Raw genomic sequence first — 21,075 nt, 5'->3', positions numbered from 1 at the left:
CCACATGATTGGCAATTTATAGGGGAAAATATTGCAATTATTGCTCCAAGATGGTGTTAAATTTGACTCTCATAGGATTTTGCAATCCAATTTTCCCATCTGTGAGTTTTTCCTCACTTTTATCACCATCCATAAGCAATAACACAATATTGCCTGATAATACCATTTTAGAACTTATTTTATACACCTCACCCGAGATGGCTGCAGTACAAGGAGGAAAAAGCTTCAATATACAGAAGTTGCAAGGAGACGATTTTCCTCATATCGCAGAATCCTGAGAAAATGTTGCGGCAACTTTTATCAAATCGCAAATGTAGATTACTAAGAATTGAGTGCATCTTCGAGGTGGCCATAAGTGCGCATTGACCACAAAGTTTGCTTCTTGACATCCTTCGACACTTACAGAATTCACATCTTGATAGGAGTTCATTGGGGAGAGCAAACTTTCAAAAATGGGATATATATCATGGAGTGAAATAATTATATTCATATGCTTATTTGTATACATTGAGGATTTATTTAAGGATCTCAATTGCATATTCAATTGGGAAATATGTTAATGAAAAGTTTGTATATATGTGTACATAGTTTTATGAATTATGGATGTGAATTCAATTAATTTCAGTAGTATTCTTGTCGCAGGCGAAGGCTGATGGGCGGGGGAGTGTGTGGCATTTGGCAATAAATAAATAATGAAAATTATGTGTTTACATGAACGTGACATTAAATCAGTTTTCACTAAAGTAATTTCCATCAAGCACACTTGTGAGCCCAATGAATATACATGTGTCAATAGTGAGGAGAGGCGCATGAAAATGAAATTTCGGACATTGCTCCAAGGGGTTCAATATGTAAATCACAACTCTGTGAAAGTACATTCAATAAATAATAAATTCAATTTATTCACCCAATTTTGTATCCATATTTTCACAATTATTGCGTCCTCAATTGTGTGCGGCGAATTCAATGCATGGACTTTGCTAGCATTTTCATTAAATGCCCATTCATTTCATCAGTTTATATATATATATATATATATATATATATATATATATATATATATATATATTATTTGCACCTCCCGCAAAAAAATCACGTGAAAAATAATACGGTGGCCAAAAAGGATAGTGAGATTCAGGTCATTAAATCTAATGGAAAGAGGAGAGAGGCAGCAAGTGACACAGTTCCCAGAATATTTTAATGATCACAGCTCGGGTAAGTAATTTCTCTGATGTATCTGCCGCACTACTTGCCACCCGCCCGGCCACCCCCCAAAACGCACAAAGGCGAGGGCTGGTGAGGCAGCATCTTGCATAATTGACAGCGTAATTTGCAGATGTACAATTTCTCTTCCAATACTCTTCAAAGTGATTCTCATCTGAACATTTTCCTCACTATTTCCCGCACCGACCCAATCGGGTGAGGCCCACAAAACCCACCCCACTGGGGATCCCCCATTGAAATACTCAATCCTTGTAAGCCGTAGTTCGTGTGTATTGAAACACCCTCACATATGTAAGATTTAATTGACAGAACGCTACAATGGAGATGCTCCCCAAGACGGATAACAAGTTCAACTACATGATATATCTTTCGATACATACATTTATTAATCAGACAGGGTGTAATATGTAAAGTATTAAGCTAAACAGGCATATTGTTACCCATTGAGCGAATCACCCTGAATTGTGTCTGTGGGAATGGATTCTGTGCTCTCTCTCTCTCTCGAATGCCACACAGACAATAAATTAGACGTTTATGTTGCCGAAGCTGAATCATCATCATACCCACTCGATAACATGGCATAAAGTGAAGCATGCGAAGGGAATGCCAGAGCACTTCATCTTTTGCGTATGTGATTTTGGCTGTAATTGATTTCTAATGGGAGAGACAATTAATAATACAATCAAAAGATAATGTTCCATTCTTACGGGGTGTTTCATCCTAATTGATCCCATTATCCATGCGGGCCTTGGGGGTGGGCTTAAAACTTCCCAATTTGTTGTCTGTTGTGGTCTATTGAACGGATATTAGGACGCTTTTTTGCCCGAGAACTTTTCAAGGGAGCAACTCGAGGGACCCGAAGCTCATCTAATGAGCCAATAAACTTGATGAGTTGAGAGGATCTCTTTAGCACTTAAAGTAAGGTGTCCTGCGTTCATTAAAACTTCACATATATTCCCACTTTTCAGTCTTCGCATTATCTATTTTACCCCATTTCAGCCATATCCGAATTTATTCAGGTGAAAAGCGGACAATTGTGTCACATTCAATTTAATTAATGAAGCACAACATTGTATGAGATGCACCTAGACACATGTAGTTCGTAGTTGATTAACAAAGTAATTTTTCACGACGTGTTGCCACTAAAATCAGATTTGCTTAAATTCTGCAAAAGGCATGCATTTTCCTAAAGAATGCCGCAAATCCTAATGGAATTCCCAATGGCAAATGGTGAGATATTATTGAATGAGCAAACTTAATAATTGACACGATTAATGCGATTAATTAAATGACTCTGTCTGATGTGGGAATGGATGTTGTGCCCAAGGAATGGACCTGGGAGGCATGACGGCGCCCGATTCCTGGTATTTGATTGAGTGACTCCGAATTCTCCCCAGGGGCACGTAATCTATGGCTTTTCCACACTGAATTATGGAGAGTGCGAAGGAATTCTTGGGATTCCCGAGGTAAATATTCTCCGTAATAATTCTCTATGGCACTGTGTTGATCTATCGCATGCCGGCCAATTGGCAGTGGTTGTCCATCTGGGGATAATCCTGGCGATTTGTCATATCTCTGGGGGATTATCGGTTATATCGCCAGAAAAGTGTCCACCTTGTCAGTTGGAAAACTGAAAGACTGGCACACAGAATTTGTCCGCCCCTCGAATCTGCCATTCCTCCTCCACTCATTAATTTACCAAAGTCAGAAATACACGCTGATACAGAATGCCAGAGCGCGTCAACTTGTGATTGTGATATTTAAATAATAAAGAGGTGCGTAATTGGGTGCCGGAGCCAAATTAGAGAATCTCCCATACAATTTTCCCATTTCGTGTGAATATTTTCCGGGCGAATGCGAGAAAAGGGGCTGGATTTTGGGCATGAAGGACGCATTTAGAGGAGAAATTGGGCATTATCGATGATTGTCACGTGCCCACAGATATTCCTCGCAGCCTTTCTCAATGCTCTCAATATTAAAAATCCTCATATTGGCACAAGTGTCGTCGCAGGAACTATTGAGCGGATGTTGCGAGGCAAATTCACCCGTTTTCAATACAGTCATTCGATGCTAATGCCTTTCCTCGGATTTTTATATCCTCCCGTCTGCTGTCTTCGCCGAAGAGGAAGTGATCTGACAATCTTGGAAGTGGTTCAAGTGAATTTTTTATATCACCACGGAAGGAATTTGAGATTGTCTGAATTGCCAGACAAGTTCCTCTACACACACAATGCTGTCCACGGAGTTGCAGCAAAATGCCAGCAATAAATTTACATCACCATGCAAAATTCTTTTGAATTGTCGGTATATAGTGCTAGAATACGAATTATGAATTGAGCTGACGAAATTGATGTGAGCAGAGGTTTAAGCTGTGGATTACTATGACGACTGCCAGAACTCCAGTGGCTGCCAAAATATTATTTTCAAACTTCTTTCTCGAGAAACCGATAAATAAATATCTATTCTAGCGCTATGTTAAGTAATATATTGGAAAAGTGTGGTAATTCATCAATTTAAGAATTTCGAAGGTATCACATAATGAAATAGATGAATTTTGCGTGCAACAAGTATTATTCACATTCTTTTTTAAAAGAAAAAACATTAATATTTTGTATTAGTTCTACACTTTGAATTCTTCACTCTTCTTTTATATCAAATAAAGCAGTAAAAACATGTCTTTAAAAGTACATCAAGAAACGGTCAAGGTGAGAATGCATGAGTTTGTTTTGTAGAGAAAATGCGGAAAACGGAAAATTGATATTCACAGTCGTTCGTAAAATTGGCGCCAAACGCCTAAAAGGCCCAAAATCCGCTCATGATTCGGAGCCAACTTCACATCACAAAGTGGAGATTTCTGCCGAGGAAAATCGGACGTGGCGTTCAAAGATGGAAAATACCGTGAAAAAGAGCAGTGAAAACCCCCCGAATCCGGAAGTTGTGCCTGCTGAGGGCCCCAAAACGTTTTCCTTAGAAGGTGAGTTGTTGGTTTTTGCCAAAACTCCGTGGCAAAGGCAGAAAGTTGTCCTAACCTTAAAGTGCGGGCATTTTTCTACTTTCTCCTGGTTTTCCACAGTTTTGAGGATCATCAAGGATGCCCAGCAGCAGCACGGTCTCCGGCACGGTGACTACCAGCGATACCGAGGCTACTGCTCGCGGCGAGTGCGCCGATTGCGGAAAGTCCTGAAGCTGCCGCAGTGTGACAAGAGACACTACAAGAAGAAGGATGTCGCCGTGGTGCATCTGACGGGAGCACGGGCTGATGTGCGGTACCTCCACATTCCCCTGATGATGGCCGAGCGCGCCTGGGCGTACGCTATGCAGTTGCGACAGGAGGCCAACACGGAGCCGCGGAAGAAGTTCCATCTGGTTGGCAAGCTCCGGAAGGCGTGTTTGTACGCGCTGCAATTGCAGGATCTGTTGACTTCTGAGTGCTGTGACGCGAGGACAAGGTGGGAAATTGAGGCGTACAACGCCTGGCTCCACGGAACTCTGCACTTTGAATTGTCGCTGTGGAAGAACGCCATGGAGAACCTCAAGAGAGCCCAGCTGGTGTACCAGAATCTGGGAGAAGCGCTCCCGGAAGAAGAGCAGGCACTCTACAAGGCGAAGGAGGACGAATTGACGCCAAGTATTCGATATTGTGCGTATAATATCGGCGAAGGGGCTTCCATGGATGATTTGCTGGAGCTCCGGGCGCAAGGCTTCCTCGAGAACTTGGAATCGCTGGCCACACAGGTGAAGACTCAGAGCACGGAGGCACTGCAGACGACAGAGTGGCGCGGAAGAAAGATGGGAGTGCGCCCAGAGAAGGCGAGACTCTTCCTACTGAGCGTGCAGGACTTGGAGAAGAGCATTGAGAAGGCGAAGAGCATCCAGGCGAAGATTGAGATCCTCGAGACGGTGATTATGGACTGCAAGGACGCTATCACAGCTGTCAAGGAGGAGATTAAGCAGGATCCTAAGCTGCGAGCAAGCTCAGCTGGTGGTCAGATCGTCGGAATTCACTTCCTGCTCTCCTACTTGATGTACATTCGCCTGATGAGGACTCTGGAGCGGAATATGCTGCTGGTGAAGCAGGCGAAGATGAGCCTGGAGGACGGATCGACCTCTGAAGGGGGCGGAAAGAAAGTGCGGCCACAGGATATGACCAGATTGTATGAAATCATCTTGCAGAATGTGACGGAATTGCAGCAACTGACTGGAATGGAGGATGACGGGGAGTATCAGGAGGAGATTCGCGCTCTCAGCACTACTTTCCGTGCCTTCCGCTGCTACTACATCGCTCTGACACTCGTGGCGATGAAGAGGTGGAAGGAGGCTGTGGCTCTCTACGAAAGATCCACGAATTATGCCCGGGATGCACTGAAGAGCAGCCCAAAAGCCTTCAATCTGGCCGAAGAATTGCGCCAACTCATCAAAACCATCGAAGGCTGCAAGTTCTCAGCTCATGCCTACAGTGTTCTCGAGGATGACGCTTCTGATGACGCTAGTGCGATCTTCGGGCGCGCCCAGAAGTCCTCCAAGCCACTGTACGAGAGACTCTCTGAGTACAAGGAAGACGCCACGTTGCACTCTAAGAACCCGAACGTGTTCAAGATCACACCCGACATGGAGGCCATTCCGTGCAAGCCGCTCTTCTTCGACTTGGCGCTCAATTTCATCGAATTTCCCTCGCTGGAGGACAAGGTGGAGTCGCCCGGAGGGAAGAAACAAGCTGCCGGGATATCAGGATTCGTCAAGGGGTTCCTCGGATGGGGCGGAGCCAACAAGTAGGTCAGGTCTTTCTCTTTATTTACAAACATTCTCAATACTGTATTGTTTTTGCTTGTTTTGGTTGGTGCTGATGGCGCCTCGGGGCCAGAATCACTGGCCAGGAGGCACGTCGGTCGGCAGAGAATTGAATAATCACAGGTTGATTTGATGTTGATTTGTTTGTTTCTAAGGGGCGTAGCCAAGATGTGCCCAAGTTTCTCCTACAGTTTTCACAAAGAAAAAATCGTATGGTTTACTGCGATTCAACTTTAACGTTCTGGAAATGGGTTTATTATTTAAGCAATTCCATCGTTTTCCCCGAAAATAGACTATTAAAGTGGTGAAAAATGAATAAGTTTTTTTTTATGATTTTCTCAGGAGTGAGAAAAATAATCCTTTGATAAAATGAGAAGGACATTCAAATGGTGTCTGAAGAATTCTGATTTCAATCTAAAAAATCGCCAATCTTTAGTCTCCACTCCTTACAAGCTTGTGTTCTTTTGATACTTCGTCTCATTGCGCACTTAAACCATACGATACCATACTGGTCTGCTCTTGGCTACTCCCATGAGTGTTTATCATAAGTCCTGGAGGAGACCTTGCTCGTAGAACTCCAGGACCATCTCCCGGATGCGCCTGTGGTACTCTGGGGTGAGCATTTGGGTCATTTGCGTATTGCCAAAATCGGTCATTGTGACGGCATTGAGATCGGGGATGCGATTGGGGTGAAACGTGATGGCCGGCATGAGCCACATGGCGTTTCCCAGGCCATAAAGCATCTTCCGCTGCAGTTCACGCTTGATTCTGGCCAGGGAGAATTGCGTCTGCAGGCGATTGAGTGTGTCCTGGTCGTCCGGGGGTGGGAGATAGTGGCGCAGAGATGCGTTTAGGGTTGTATGATAGTCGGTGAGTAATTGATCGAGATGTGCGTGACGGAAATCCCTCACTGTGCTGGTGTAGATAAAGTGGAGGATATCAATCACGGGTGAGGTGCATCGCATTGTCTGCAAATCCAGCAGCTTCACCTGCTCCACGTGTGATCTGATGCGTCTGAACATGAGATTATTGATCCATATGTCTCCGTGACAGATCACCAGCCATGAGTCCTCGTTGTCCAGGACGTGCCTCGACATAATGTCATACATGCTGCCCTGCAGCTGCTCAATGCGCCCAATCGCCCCCGTCAGGTCACCGTTCGCATTTGTCACCCGCAGGCTCGCGAGTGTGTCGCGCAGAGAGCACTCGAGGGTGTTGGAGATGACCTCCCTTGCCTCCGGGCAGTACACAATCTCCGATATGCTCCTCTTCATGCGCTCGAACGTCTCCGGCTGCGTGGCCTTCATCGCCAGCGAGATGGCGTGCAGATTGCCCAGCTCCTGAAAAGATAGTCAAAGACAAGTCCTTCCTTTCCCCACCGAGCGCACATCCTATAACATCTCACTTGCATCACGAGGGAGCAATGCGGATAGTCCAGTCCCTTCAATCGGTCCTCCATCTCGAAGCCGCTCTCCCGCAAGTCCTCCAGGATGATCACCTCCTTCTGGCTGTCGTCGAAGCCGGCGAACAGGCATTCGGGGTAGGGTAAGCGGTCGCCCGAGAAGTCCCGGAGGTGCGGAAGCACTTGAGTGTAAGCGGCAATTTCATTGGCAAATGCTTCGTCGCAGCGGAAGAGTTGACGTCGCGATATGCTCGATATTTGGCGCTTCACGATGAGCTTTCGCTGGTAATCTGCAAAGGAAAAGCAGCATTTTCACACTTATATGCGGAATTCCCACGAGAAAAGTGGTGGCAAACATTGTTCAAGTGGCATATTTGCAAATCAATTAGCAAAGGTCTTGTGTCAATGTATAAATGCGTAAAGAGGAAAAGCATAGAAATCACTGATAAGCTTTATCGATTTATTTATAGTGCATAATTGGGTTTCTGGAGTGAATTCCATAGTATTTCATGAAGCTATCATTTAAATAATTACTATCAATCACAAAGTTTGTTTGATTCAGACTAAATGAACAGTCTTGCGACTCCTTGTCGTGGCATTTCTCAAGTGTAATGGATTTTTCTAAGCCTCTTGAATATGTATTCTTTTCATCTTAGAGGAATGATACGCTTTTATTGCCATATCTAATTGTTTTAAATTGATTTGATTTGGTGTGATGACCTCTTAACACTCTCGGAAAAGCACTTCCACGATTTACATGCACTGCATCGACTTTGTAATGAACTTATTGAAAAGTCCTTTTTTTTTTCACTACACGATTTTTCCCTTCGAACACGCAAACGGTGCCCTTCGATGAAGCCTTCATTAAAACCCACGACTTGCAACCCTTTCGCGCACATTTTTTTTCCTTCAATTCTCGCGAGCTTTGGCGCTGATGTGCACTTTATGGAGTGAGTGAATGAGTTAATTTCTAATTATAATATTATGAATTGAGACACACAAGTCATCTCGAGTGTCGCCTTGAAGGCAAGGTCGTGAATTGTGACGCTTCCTGAATATCTTATTCGTTCAGTGTATGAAAATTGCATTTTTCATCTGGTTGGGTGAAATGGGGGGGCGTTGGAAGGAATTCAGAGCTCCTTTCGTCTTGACGCTGCAGTTCAATTTGTACCTGAATCACGACACTTTCCTTGGACAGCAGCGCGCTTAATTAATGACATGTAATTATCGCCCTGTCGACTCCCGGCTTCACATTCAACACTATCAATTTTAATTGTTAAGTCGTTTTCACATGTTTGCAAAACTTTTTCAATAAACACCTCGTTCTCCTTCTCACTGTCGTCTTCCGACTCGAAATCCATTTTCCGCGAAGCTTCCCTTTCGTGGCGCTGAAGCTCTCTCCTGTAGCGCGCGATTTTTCGTTGATAACGAATCAGGAGGGAAAATGCGTGTCACTTGGACACCTACAAATCGCACCATCAACTGAGGAATATAGTAAACATTTTCAAGTCATTCGGCTGCATTTTATGCATTAGATGATGCACACAACTTGTACACTGTTATTGCCTTCTGGCGGAAAATGTACGCCACAACGCGAAGCAGTAGTGCGCTTAGAGGGGAAAAGGTTCGAAAATAAACATTATTGGCAGTGTAACGTGACCTTCAGTGGACGCACCAATATACTATGTCTATTGAATGCGATATTTAGTTGCACTTGGCATTATTTTTACTAATATTCTGTCGCCTCTGCTCGATTATGACGTCGTCGCTGCGCACTGAGCCAGCCTCAAAAATCTATCGACTCATCCGTCGAGATGCGCTGCTGGGGCGCTCGCGGGGGCCCGGCCAGGGGCTCCGGACTCTATTGATTCCCCGCGATCGCCATGACCTTCACCTAGTTATCCCAGAGTCACCCTCTTGATTGAGTGCGGGGTTTTATTGGATGAATTGGAGGGTCTTTTTGCTCAACCGCAATCAATGTCGCTCAAGAGGGGCTCGTCATCGGGGAAATGTGTGTTTCGTCTGTGTTGTGAAGAAGACTGTTGACTTAGCATTCCTTCTCCTTCTGCAATTTACACTCGAGTGAAGACAGAAGATGCTGAAAACATAAATCACGATTAGCAAATTTCTATCTGTTTGATTGCATTCAGTGCCCAATCAAATGCATTTGGGCTCTAATTACTCTCGAATGACAAAGATTACGGAGTGAAGAGCAATCCGGCGAGAGACTCTCTTGAGCAAACTGCTCTGCCCCTTGGCGACTGGCCCTGAAAAGTGCACTGGCGACGTCACTCTTGGGTTGCAATTGAGATTCTTTTTGAACAGCTGGCCGAACTACTCCACTAACATTGAACTTTAGTGAAAATACTGGGACCAGGCGGCTCCACGGCACGGCGGGTGTGTTGGTGGTAATGTTGGGGAATTTGCAGCGGTGCGAGAATGCGAAGATTAATATGGGTTTTACGTCTAACATTGGCCTAGATGATGGGAAATTTATGGACAGTTTGAATGAAATGCATTGCAAGAATGTGAGATTGTCGCGTGTGAAATTGAGTGGTTTTCCACGGCACTGTGAGGTGGAAAAGTAACGTTGCGTGCGTTTGATTTTTCCCATGGCAGTGCCATCGCGTAGCCGAAGAGCGAAATTGTGCGGTGAGACAGTCAAATGCTCGGCAATCGTGCAGTGAATGTGTGTAAAGGCGAGTTCTCGAGTGATAAAATTTTAACACACGGAGAAAAATGAACACAGCTCCAGTGTCATGTATACCAGTGTCGAACAAGATGTCTAAGGTGAAGAAAATCCTCTCTGAGGCTCGGGAGATCCAGAATCGGGAGATTGATCTGGTGGATCTCGGCATTTCCACGCTTGAAGAGTGCCCGAGTCTCCGTAAGTTGCCAAGCTGGGGAATTTATTCCATTTTTGGAAGTTGTTTCTCAACCAGAGCATCTGAAAACACGCCCATTCGGCTGACAGATGGAGAGAAAATTGGGATTTTCGCTAACATGAGCCTTGTTTTTCGCAGTGAGCATGACTTACATCACGAGATTGACGCTGAGCCACAATAAAATCCGCGAATTGCCGCCAGGATTGGCCAATTTGACCAACTTGGAGATCATCAATCTCTCCAACAACAACATCAAGGAGTTGCCGCTCTCGCTGTCATCGATGCCTAAGCTCAGGATCCTCAATGTGTCCATCAATCGCCTGGACACGCTGCCGAGAGGCTTTGGCGCCTTCCCAGTCCTGGAAGTGCTGGACTTGTCCTACAACAACCTCAACGAGAACACTCTTCCGGGCAACTTCTTCATGATGGAGACTCTGAGAGCCCTTTATCTCGGCGACAATGACTTTGAGTATCTGCCAAAGGAAGTTGGCAACCTGAAGAACCTCCAAATCCTTGGACTGCGCGACAATGATCTCCTGGAATTGCCACGAGAGATCGGAGAGTTGACTCGCTTGCGAGAACTTCACATCCAGAGCAACCGATTGACTCTCTTGCCGCCGGAGATTGCAAAACTGGATTTGCTGGGCAACAAATCCGTGCTGAAGATGGAGGAAAATCCCTGGGTTCCCCACATAAACGAGCAATATCTGCTTGGCATCAGTCATGTGCTGGACTACATTAAGTCAGAGGCGTACAGAATGTAAGAATTGTTGTATTTCTCGTGGAAAACCACTCATAATTTCTCTGATTTCCCGCCCACAGACTCTACAATCGCCACATGGCGGCCGGAAGGAGTGGACTCACCGTTCCACCGAAGGCGGACAAGAGCAAGAAGGCCTCTCGTGCAAGATCCTAATCGGCATAAACCCAGGAAAACCGCCCAGAACTCATCGTATTAACGAAATAATCCCGAATTAGTGGCTTTAAAAGAGTGCCTAATATGAAAAAAGTGACACGAATACACCGAAATGTGGTCAAAATCGCTTCTGTAAATGTATTAATTTATAATTTTTTACTAATGTTGATAGATTTTTAATGATTTTCGTGTACTAAAAATAAAAATCAGTGCTCTTCTGTGCGTAGTTTGTACAATCGCGTCTGGCGGTAATCATAATTTGCCAAATGATGGGTTCGAATCGTTTGAATGATGAGATGATTGCAGAGTTGCAGAGAGCCTGTTATTTTGTAGGTTGTGGAAAAGTTTCTCGGAAAAGTCCGATGACTCTTGAATATTGCTTGAACATTGAAGATTTAATTTGATAAAGTGTTGAAGCAGGATTACGTTTTATAGATGAGAAATTGCGAAAGGACGGAAAGTCTATCTGGAAACAAATAGTATCTATGGAGAGAAGAAAGCACTCAATATGTTACAGATAACACTTTCTTTATCAACACAAAGACGAGTTCAGATGTTTTTGCAATTCAGAAAAATTGAGAACCAACAAAACATGCTTGAAATTAAGTTATTCAGCGATGTTTCTTTGCTTTAACAAATGACTCGTGGTTCTGGAATTGAGCAATGATTTCACTAATGGATGAACTGTCCATATAATAGCTCTATTCTGCCCCACTATTATTTTTTTGTACAATTTTACACATAGGGAAATCTGAATTGTTCTATTTCACAATTGCGAACAATGCCTGCGCGATGAACCATGCAGCAAAGGGTTAAACATCCTGCAATTAATGGATGTTCTGCGAATTTCTCTACTGTAATTGAGATGTTCTCGTCTCAGTCTAGGTGAGAGTGACTAGAAAAAATGCCACAAACGACAACTCCCTCGACGCCTGAGTTTATGTTAAAGAGCGATGTCGCATTTGAAGATAAACTGGCAGTGTCGAGGCGGTTTTTTATGACTTGCTGCCTCTGGGCGATGCAATTGTGCTCGTGGCTTTCTCGCACTGGCACTTGGGCCGGAGAATGTGGCGATAAGTCTGGTGAGCCGAAGGCAGAGTGTATGGAATGGATTGGAGTTTATCTCATGACGATATTGGCTCGGCTCTGAGGCCAGCAATCGTCGTGTTGTTGCTTCTCAGCGGACCGCCGAGTTGTTCAGTTGTTGAAGCATTTCCAAAGTGTGCGGATGGGCTTTTGCCAGCACTCCTTTATTTCCCTCTAGTTGGCGCATCACAAGGAAAGAATTGCCCGTGATCAGTGCTGTGCGCGTGTGATCCAATTTTCCTGAGTTGAAATCAATTAATCTCGAGTTACAAAATCAACAGTGAGGCAGGAAGGCCACGATGAGCGTCTCTTGGGGATACACGGCAACAAATGGTAAGGCCACCCCTTTGGCTTCTGGGTTGCCGTGTGTGTATTTCATACGCGAGGAGGCACTTTTGACCTCAGCATGGCCTGAATTTTAAACCGCGCCTAATGATGTTATTCGTGAATTTAAGTGACAGGAACGCGGTGCAAAAAGCCCGCCGTTCACGGCTGTTGTGTATCGAATTTTGCCAGCAATTCTGGGTCTGTTTTTTCGGAGAGACCCAGTAATCCCTTCCCTTCCCAGCAGTCACGTGCAGAGCCGCACAATTGGCTTCGGCAGATGCATTTTATTTACTCCTCACTCGATCGTTGAACTTTCTCTTTCTCCGCGTGCAATTAACGACCCGCCAGCCATTGCCACAATTTTTGCAGGCACACTTTTGCCATTCTCTGCTGATGTGCTCGATAAGACGCCGCACTTAATCAGTCCATGAGTGATCCGAGAGTGCATTTTGTGAGTTAGAAAAATGTCCGTCAATCGTTATCACGGCTGAAAGGCATTCTAATCGTGCTTTGACTGGATGGAGGAAAAAGAGGCGGTAAAGTGTGCACAAAATCAATGTCAAGTCGTTTTTCTCAAGCGAAATTCATATCGACATTATTGGTAGATTTCTATGCCATGATCTGCTCTTGTTGAAAAACACAGTCAAGGTTTTGCATCAGCGCGAACATTTGCAATGTTCTGGTGCGTTTTTCCACAGGCACGTGCAGAAGTGTCAGAACACTGCGCGAAAGACGTTGTCAGACTATAAATTATTCACATTACAATATATTTTCACGCTCAGTGACATGAGTTAACACGATGTTACATAAGAAGTCACAGTGTTATAGTAGTATTTGTCGCTTTTGTACTAATTGTGATATCTTTCTATTGGTTTAAATGAAAGTTCTGACATGAATTTAACTCATTTGACGCATGAAATGCTTGAAACTATAAAATTTTGCTACTTTGTCAGGCTGAGTTAATATGAAGAAAACCTGATTAGAAATCTCGTAAATCTCAGAAGAATAATTCCCAAAGGTGCGCCAACAGGAGATTTATGAGGTTCAGTCTTCACGTAATAAATCTCCTCGATGTACAATTTCTTGTTCCAACTCATATGATCAAACTTTACGTAAGATCTGCATAAAATCGCAATCTTATCAGGCTTTTATTGTCACTTTTGCTGTGTCTTCCTAACTGCAGAATTTTACTGCAAATTATCTCACGTCCAGCATTTCTTATCTCAACACTTGTGCGCATCACTGTACAGAATACGTTTTCCACTTGTGGCCTCCAGTCAAGTGGGGAGAGAAAATGTGAAATTTTCACTCTTATGACGGGGGAAATCTCATTATTATCACCCACAATTTGGTCATACGATATTTTTATCTGCCCCGACAGTCGCGGTAATTCAATTTGGGTCATTTCCTCACCAAATTAGCGATGATAACTCACCGTGATTGAATCACAGGTGATCAATGCCAATTATTTTGGCCAGTTTTCGGATGTTTTTGGCACTCTGGGGGCGCTAATTTGCTCTAATTTGCCCGGCAAATTCAATTCACATTGAGTTTCGCACCTGCGAAGAAAGCCATTCTCTAACTGGAAGTCGTTTTGTGATGAGTGACAAATGTAGTGTAAATATTTCTCATTAAATATTTCCACAGATATTTCCACAATGTACAGTCGATGGCGAAGTCACGAGACACGAGAGAAATATGTGGGGCTGTTGTCTCGTGCTTTGCGAATGGCACTGTATGTGCAGTGGATACAAGAGTGCTTCTTCGGGGTTTTTACGCACGAGACATCGGCGAAAACCTGTTTCCACTCTCTGCAAAAAGATGAAATATTAACCATTCGACTCGGAGGTTAATTCGACGCTTTGTCGATTATATGGCACACGCAAAAAAAAGTCAATCATATGACTTGTCACGTGAGAATTTATCTGCCCCTAAATTGTCAAGATATTGTCTTCTTCGACGACAATCAGTCGGTGCGATGAGAGATCAGAATTTATTTGTTTATTCACTGCCTGATCAATATGCAAGCGCCTTTGGGAAAACTACTGTGTAGCAAATTGAGAGATGGGAAGTCTGGACGTCACGAAATCACGATGGAGAAAGATTTCATGCTGTAAAGGAAACAAAAAATTGCTGGCTTGTGGGAAAACCAATTATTTTGTTTATGAAATGCGTTTCATAGTAAAATGTCACTCTTGTGGAGGGGATTTTCACTGGGACTTAAGCAGAAGTGCTGTAAAACTTTATGCCGATGACATTCATTTTGCTAATTCAGATGCGACTAGGGTGTCTCACTTTTCTTCACACGAGCCGCGCGTCTGTCCATAAACACGGCTGTTTATTTTGAAAGCACCTGACTAAGCTTGAAAATTAAAGTTTATGTTTATAAAATAGTCAAATTGGGCAATGAAAAAAAAAATTATTTACTTAAGAATTTGTCCGCGTGTCATGAAGTTTGAAATCTTCCTTAAAACAACGGACTTCTCATGCTGATAATTGGAACAATTAAACTTTTAATTGCAACTTCAAGCCAGACTTCAGACGCTAGAATTACGCCTGTCTATTTCATTTACTTACGCGTCAAATGAAAAACATATGATTCAGTGAATAAAATGTTGTTAAAGTCTGTTCTTTGTGCAAAACATTCATCTCCGGTGCTTGAAAAATAAAAATTAGCTTTCTCTGGACTTTATCTTCCATGATAAAATCGCCAAAATACTTGTGCTAAAGACTAATCTACGATTACTTTTATCATTTGTATAAACTCTTATTATAACTGACGTAGATTGATATAAAAGACCTTGTTAAGTGTGTATTAAACGGAATATTTACTTAAGAATTTATCATACACTTAGAACACTGCGCAATAATAATTTTACTAATCAATACTTATTCTTTCCAAAATGGGACGCCCTCGCGTCACTTGTGATTTTCCACGGTAAATGGGATATTAATAGGAGAGCCTTTTCGGGAAAACTCCACCCAAGTCAAAGGAATATTAATCACTCAATTGGCGACAAAGTATCATGTCTGCCAACTAGCTGTGATAAATCAATCAGGGAAGCATCAAATAAATTTCTTTGGCATTCTTTGACGTCTTTGGCATTCCGCTGAGACATCATCAAAGGTGAATAAATAATACACTTGAGAGACTGTGGCAGTGAATTTGGTTAGCGACTCCAGTGCGTAATTGGGCGCACTTGCTCTTTTATTGTGTAATTTAGGATAGTTATAAATTACATAAAGCACTGACGTGAATACGAATGAGTCTCTAACATTGCAGAAACTACACTTTGAATTTCCCTCCAAACTGCAAAAGTTCTCTCCACAGCAAGGTCAATTGTTGGGAATTGATGGAGAAAATTGGATTCACATTATGGAGAAAAAGGTTGAATTACTGTGCATCATCGCGGCATGAAAAAAAAGATGTTTTTCAGGTGGGAAGAAAGAGTATGAGAATATTGCGTCACATGCTAATCAAACCATGAGTTTCGTCTATTTAGCTTTCTTATTTTAAAAGGCTGTTTGTTCAACATCTCTGCGTCGCGTCTTCATCAAATCTGCCTGGTAGTCGAAGAGAAGATGAGTGAGCAACAAGGGAGGGAAATATGCTGCGGCTGTAGTGTGCAGATAAATTCACACTTCCTTATCGTTCGCCGTTGGCGATAAGCTATTGAGCTCTCGAGACAATTCATGCTCTGCCTTTTTTTTTGTGCTTGTGACTGAGAAACACGTGATAAGACATCATTCGAGCGCCAATGGATGGATTTTCTCCCTAAATCGATCATACTTGAGCGCTTCTAAAAATTATTATTTACTATCATTACGCGCGATAAATCAATCCATTCAGTCTCGCGCGGGGGCATCTGATAACCACCTTATCATTGGCCATCAAATACGGGAAATTTATCACTCACTCGACTTGAGTCATTACGCAATTGATCACAAATGCGATTCTGATTAATTGAGCTCGTGAAATTGTTTAGTTAAGTGCAAAATGGTTTACTGCACTTTGTGTATCGCGCGCTCGACTATCACAATGCTGGCAATTATCAGCGATTCATCACGTTCTGATTGTGAATCGCAATTGATCACAGACTCAGATTGATGGAAGAGGAGTTAAGGCGATGAATATGATGTATGTTGGTGGACTTTTTTTCATGAGAAATGCTCTAATTTCGGTGTCTATTTTCGTCAGACGGGTTTGAGACTTTTTATTGTGAATGAGGAATTACGTTCAGAGGCGTATTTGTCTCAATTTGCATGACTGTGACACTCTGGGAAAAAACCAGAATCTGTGGGACTTTTTCCCAGATTGACAAATAGAACGAGTAGAACTTTAAAGCTTCACAACTCTTTTCTTGTTGAAGTGTTTCACGACGCCACTGACCAAGTATGCTTTTAAATTGATCAAATACTCTTTGTGTTTCTTTTTGTGACGCCCTAGCGAACATCTGCCTATAGAAAAAAAATAACTTTTTGTCATCGCGCGTCTAATGAAAATAGTTATTAGATTTGCTAAGTTTATTCAAATTGATTGCCTACAAATTGACAATTGATATGAGGCAGTTTCGGTGGCTGAGACCAAAGTTTGCGCAGAGTTTAATTGAGTGTTTATTTTACGCAGAACCACGCGGATCTCTTTAAGAAGCCACTCAAGTAGTGCAATATTAATTTGCTCTCCGAAATTATTCACAATTGATGCACAGAGAGTGTTGCGAGGAAATGCTAAATAGGAGAGACAATTGTCCGCATTAAGCCACCAATGAAAATGTTACCAGACAAATTGAAGTTAATTTATGGGTGTTCCGGAAATTTATGGCTGTTTTTTTGTCTCATGTGCGCTCTTGCAGGCCCGCAGAAGTGGCCAGAGTGGTTCCCTTCGGCCTCCGGTCACCGGCAGTCGCCCATCAACATCACCACGGCGGCCAGCAAGCAGGATGGCGACCTCAAGTCCACGCCGCTGCGGTGGAAGTATCTGCCTGAGAACACGCGCAGTCTCGTGAATCCGGGATACTGCTGGCGCGTGGACGTGAACGGGAAGGGCTCAGAGCTGACCGGAGGTCCACTGGGCGCGGACAAGTATCTCCTGGAGCAGTTCCACTGCCACTGGGGCTGCTCCGACAACAAGGGCTCGGAGCACACCGTGGACGGACTCTCATACTCCGGCGAGCTTCATCTGGTGCACTGGAACGCCACCAAATACTCCTCCTTCGACGAGGCCGCCCGACAACCAGACGGCTTGGCCGTTCTGGGAGTGTTCCTCAAAGTGAGTATGAATGACCTTTCCGAAATTCAAGTTTATCACCGTTTTTTCACCTAGAGTGAACTTGAGAGAAAATGATAACGCCGTCCTTCGAGTCATTTATGTAATTTCGCGAAAAGCAAGCAGAATGGAGAGGAAAAAACTATTTCTCTATCGACGGCAGAGCAAATTGATTAGAACTCGCGAGGTTTTTCCTCAAGATAGTGAGCTTTTTTTTCAAGATTGCGCGGTCAGTGGAAAATGTGGTGAATTCTAGGCAATTTAGAATAATGATTCACACTCAATGACTCGTGTAATTGAACAGTTCCACAGTTTTTCCATTCTCTTTTTCCAAAGATTATTTATCTTAAAATTTTTATGGTCGTTCATTGTTGACGCGGAAGAAAGGCTTTTATGTTTTAGAGTATATTCTAGTCACTATGAAGGTAAATAACTGTTGGGTTTTCCTAAGAAACGGAAGAAACATTAGCGCAAGACTGGCTTATCAGGATTATGATATTTCTTGTTTCTCGTTTTCCCGATATTCCACATTCCACAATTCAAAAAACTATGAATAATTAGTTTATAAACTGAAAACTGATTTTACAAATAAAATTCTACAATACGAATGTGTAGTAATACAAAGAAAAAGTGGTACTAAGTTGTTGATAAGTAAACAATGAGAATGGCTGAGAAATATGTCTAATTGAGACTACGATTCTCCCAAGAAAGTTGTCTGACTATCTTATCTTTGGCAATCTGAGGCTTTATTATGCAGCACATGAATATTGATCTGATCATTGGTGAGAATTTTAGCAAGAAACTTACTATTCTTTCGTTTCTGTAATCAGTAATTCACAATGAAACTCACATCGATAAACTTTGATGATTCAAACTCTCTTAGAATAACCACAGAATCAAGGAGTTTGAATTCTAAGTTCGCAGATAAATCATTTCCAAAATATTCCGCACTCCTCTAAATGTTCTTGGTTGTCTTTCAACGAGTTCAACGCGAAGGAATTCCATCTTATCTCTGCCCTTGTTGAATAACTTCCTCAAAAATGCATTCATCATCACCATTCACTGTTCTTTCTCTTTTTGTCTCTTCCGAGAAGACCTCCACACTTTAATTCCCAGGATTTAATAAAGTCTGATTTGTGTTCTCTTCTTTTGTAGCGTGGAAAGCATCACCCGAACCTGGACAAAATCGTGCAGTTGATGCCCTTCATCACGCACAAAGGCGACAGGGTGAGGAGATCTTCATTGTGGTGGGATTTATTCAAGTGTCACTAATTGTGTGTGTGTGTGGTTTCAGGTGACATTGCCCACGCCTTTGGACCCGGGATCTCTGCTGCCGAGCTGCAATAGCGGGTACTGGACGTACTTGGGCTCCCTGACGACACCGCCGTGCTCAGAGTCGGTCATCTGGATTATCTTCAAGGAGCCGATCGAGGTTTCCGAGGATCAGTTGAACGCCTTCCGCAAACTACGCTGCCACGACGTGTGCGAGGACACTCCGCGCGGCGACACGGAGTCCTCCTTCTCCGATGGCCTGGTGAGGAACAACTACCGTCCGCCGCTGCCCGTGGGGCATCGCGACGTCCGCGAGGTGGGCGGCCACTGATGAGATGCTCAACGCCATGATAGAAGTGCTTTCTCGAAGCCTTTAGAAGTGCCTAAAAATAGAGATAGATTAGGATTACAATCAATTGGTCAGATGCTGTTGCATTTGGCAGTTACTACAATGTATTTTTCGCTATTTTAGCCAACCGACGTATACTGATATATTTGGTGTAGGTGAATATTGTCAATTTGGGGTGAAAAAACTAACCACCTTGAGAAATAATCTAACATACATATAAAGAGAAATATTTGAGTAGAGAATAAAGCTGTGATCTAACAAAATCATCCTGAACCGTCTTTTTTTGAATCGCCACGCAATGAAGTTGGCTGGAAGCCACTGGAAGTATTGCTATCTCGCTCGCTCTTTCCCACTCTCGTCGAGGTTATGTTGACACTGGAAAATGATGTTTCGTTCTTTTTTTCTGGTGGATTTCCGAGTGTTGTGCCGATAAAAGTGCATTTTTCACACGGAAAATTGTATCTAGAGAATACAAATTTATCGCATTTGTGGACTTTTCCCGCCCATGGTGGCGTTCGTGGTGGAATTTTGGTGGCAAAAGGTAATTAAGTGGGTGAAAAGTGAGCGTATTTTTTCAGGTTGTCACCGTGAAGCTGCCCTCCATGGCGATTATCGATTGTTTCTTGTTGTGAATCTCATGTTTTCCCCCATGTCGCCCCAAATTACCCCAATTTCCACACTCTTTCACGCCATCCTGTGAGATAATGGCAGTGAGAAGGGCTTCTGCGAACTTTTGTGGTGATTTCTTGTGGAATTTGAGTGAAAACTGAGAGTGAAAATTTCATGATATATATCTACATATATATGATTGTATTTTGCTTTTTCGGTGCCTTTTTTCTCCCGGAAAGCAATTGATTTCCTCAATTAAATTCATTCGTGGTAATTTTCCAGCATTAATGAGTGCTTTTTCTGTCCTTTGCAGAACATTTCAACCTCGACAATGAAGTAGATAATCAGGTAATAATCAAGATTTCGGTGTTTTAATTGGAATATTTTAGTAATTTGTGCCTTTTCCTTTGATATTTCAGTTCTGTAATTCTTGTCAGCGGATGGTGTGATCCCTGAGGAAGACAATCCAACTGATTTTTACGTAAGTTTCTTTCTATTTTGCTTTCAAAGTGACTCATTTGCTATGTTGGAGACTTTTGTTCGGGGCGAAAGTGTCTCGACTTCTGTGTCTAGGGTTTAAAGTCGGATGGGAAGTGTTTCTGTTCCTATTAGAAAGTGGCAGGATAAAATTCCAATAGCGAGTTTCCATCTCTGCGACGAGTCCCTATCTTTATCCTAGTGATGTCCTGATAAAGTGCTCTCGCTGACTTGCCTCTGCTAATGAGCTCTTGCTAATATTCTATCCGCATTTTCATCCCACATTCGAAAATAGCAGAAGGAGCAGAATATTCACTGAACTACAAGAATAACTTTGTGGTGAATTCACCGCATATCCTTTCGACGAGCTGTTTGGGATGGATTGTGTGGGAAAAAAACTGAGCAATGAGTTGACGAGTAAACAGTCATAAGAGGAGAGACAATAACTGGTCCCGAAAATTATTGACAGAGGCA

The 21,075-nt window shown here is 43.0% G+C and overlaps 5 protein-coding genes across 7 annotated transcripts in view; 4 read left to right on the top strand and 1 right to left on the bottom strand.

The window, feature by feature from the left end:
• The first annotated feature begins 4,062 nt into the window (after positions 1 to 4,062).
• LOC132261708 (signal recognition particle subunit SRP68) lies at positions 4,063 to 5,999 on the top strand. Its single transcript, XM_059760642.1, has 2 exons — positions 4,063 to 4,198; positions 4,298 to 5,999. Exons 1-2 carry the CDS (start codon positions 4,111 to 4,113, stop codon positions 5,995 to 5,997), a joined length of 1,788 nt encoding a protein of 595 aa, XP_059616625.1. The 5' UTR covers positions 4,063 to 4,110; the 3' UTR covers positions 5,998 to 5,999.
• LOC132261709 (uncharacterized) lies at positions 5,999 to 9,044 on the bottom strand. Its single transcript, XM_059760643.1, has 3 exons — positions 8,586 to 9,044; positions 7,418 to 7,704; positions 5,999 to 7,352 (listed from the first exon to the last, which is right to left on the bottom strand). The coding sequence occupies exons 1-3, from the start codon at positions 8,773 to 8,775 to the stop codon at positions 6,555 to 6,557; spliced, it is 1,275 nt and encodes a 424-aa protein (XP_059616626.1). The 5' UTR covers positions 8,776 to 9,044; the 3' UTR covers positions 5,999 to 6,554.
• A 1,040-nt stretch (positions 9,045 to 10,084) lies between these two features.
• Positions 10,085 to 11,432, top strand: LOC132261710 (ras suppressor protein 1). Its single transcript, XM_059760644.1, has 3 exons — positions 10,085 to 10,301; positions 10,438 to 11,059; positions 11,122 to 11,432. The coding sequence occupies exons 1-3, from the start codon at positions 10,154 to 10,156 to the stop codon at positions 11,213 to 11,215; spliced, it is 864 nt and encodes a 287-aa protein (XP_059616627.1). The 5' UTR covers positions 10,085 to 10,153; the 3' UTR covers positions 11,216 to 11,432.
• An 897-nt stretch (positions 11,433 to 12,329) lies between these two features.
• LOC132262600 (carbonic anhydrase 2) lies at positions 12,330 to 19,788 on the top strand. Its single transcript, XM_059761911.1, has 4 exons — positions 12,330 to 12,634; positions 17,482 to 17,897; positions 19,050 to 19,121; positions 19,189 to 19,788. The coding sequence occupies exons 1-4, from the start codon at positions 12,601 to 12,603 to the stop codon at positions 19,495 to 19,497; spliced, it is 831 nt and encodes a 276-aa protein (XP_059617894.1). The 5' UTR covers positions 12,330 to 12,600; the 3' UTR covers positions 19,498 to 19,788.
• Positions 19,789 to 19,949: 161 nt separating this feature from the next.
• Positions 19,950 to 21,075, top strand: part of LOC132263359 (tyrosine-protein phosphatase Lar) — a 69,254-nt gene continuing 68,128 nt past the window's right edge. For all 3 annotated transcript variants that reach the window (XM_059763084.1, XM_059763085.1, XM_059763082.1), the window contains exons 1-3: positions 19,950 to 20,056; positions 20,438 to 20,472; positions 20,544 to 20,605. The gene's annotated coding sequence lies outside the window, so the exon portion shown is untranslated. The remainder of the gene's footprint in view (positions 20,057 to 20,437; positions 20,473 to 20,543; positions 20,606 to 21,075) is intronic.

The sequence above is a fragment of the Phlebotomus argentipes genome, unplaced genomic scaffold, assembly GCF_947086385.1.
Source record: "Phlebotomus argentipes unplaced genomic scaffold, Phlebotomus argentipes genome assembly contig_15, whole genome shotgun sequence".
Lineage (NCBI taxonomy): Eukaryota > Metazoa > Arthropoda > Insecta > Diptera > Psychodidae > Phlebotomus > Phlebotomus argentipes.
Note: the sequence above shows the minus strand (reverse complement) of the source record. Positions and strands in the feature narration are given on the sequence as shown.

Bases quoted from the DNA above. Each gene is read 5' to 3' on its own strand.
- LOC132261708 (XM_059760642.1), top strand. From the start codon at position 4,111: ATGGAAAATACCGTGAAAAAGAGCAGTGAAAACCCCCCGAATCCGGAA. The intron at 4,199-4,297 runs GTGAGTTGTTGG...GGTTTTCCACAG, and splicing joins CAAAACGTTTTCCTTAGAAG to TTTTGAGGATCATCAAGGAT.
- LOC132261709 (XM_059760643.1), bottom strand. From the start codon at position 8,775: ATGGATTTCGAGTCGGAAGACGACAGTGAGAAGGAGAACGAGGTGTTT. The intron at 7,705-8,585 runs GTACAAATTGAA...TTTCCTTTGCAG, and splicing joins AGGAAAGTGTCGTGATTCAG to ATTACCAGCGAAAGCTCATC. The intron at 7,353-7,417 runs GTGAGATGTTAT...CTATCTTTTCAG, and splicing joins ATTGCTCCCTCGTGATGCAA to GAGCTGGGCAATCTGCACGC.
- LOC132261710 (XM_059760644.1), top strand. From the start codon at position 10,154: ATGAACACAGCTCCAGTGTCATGTATACCAGTGTCGAACAAGATGTCT. The intron at 10,302-10,437 runs GTAAGTTGCCAA...TGTTTTTCGCAG, and splicing joins TGAAGAGTGCCCGAGTCTCC to TGAGCATGACTTACATCACG. The intron at 11,060-11,121 runs GTAAGAATTGTT...TCCCGCCCACAG, and splicing joins AAGTCAGAGGCGTACAGAAT to ACTCTACAATCGCCACATGG.
- LOC132262600 (XM_059761911.1), top strand. From the start codon at position 12,601: ATGAGCGTCTCTTGGGGATACACGGCAACAAATG. The intron at 17,898-19,049 runs GTGAGTATGAAT...CTTCTTTTGTAG, and splicing joins TTCTGGGAGTGTTCCTCAAA to CGTGGAAAGCATCACCCGAA. The intron at 19,122-19,188 runs GTGAGGAGATCT...GTGTGGTTTCAG, and splicing joins TCACGCACAAAGGCGACAGG to GTGACATTGCCCACGCCTTT.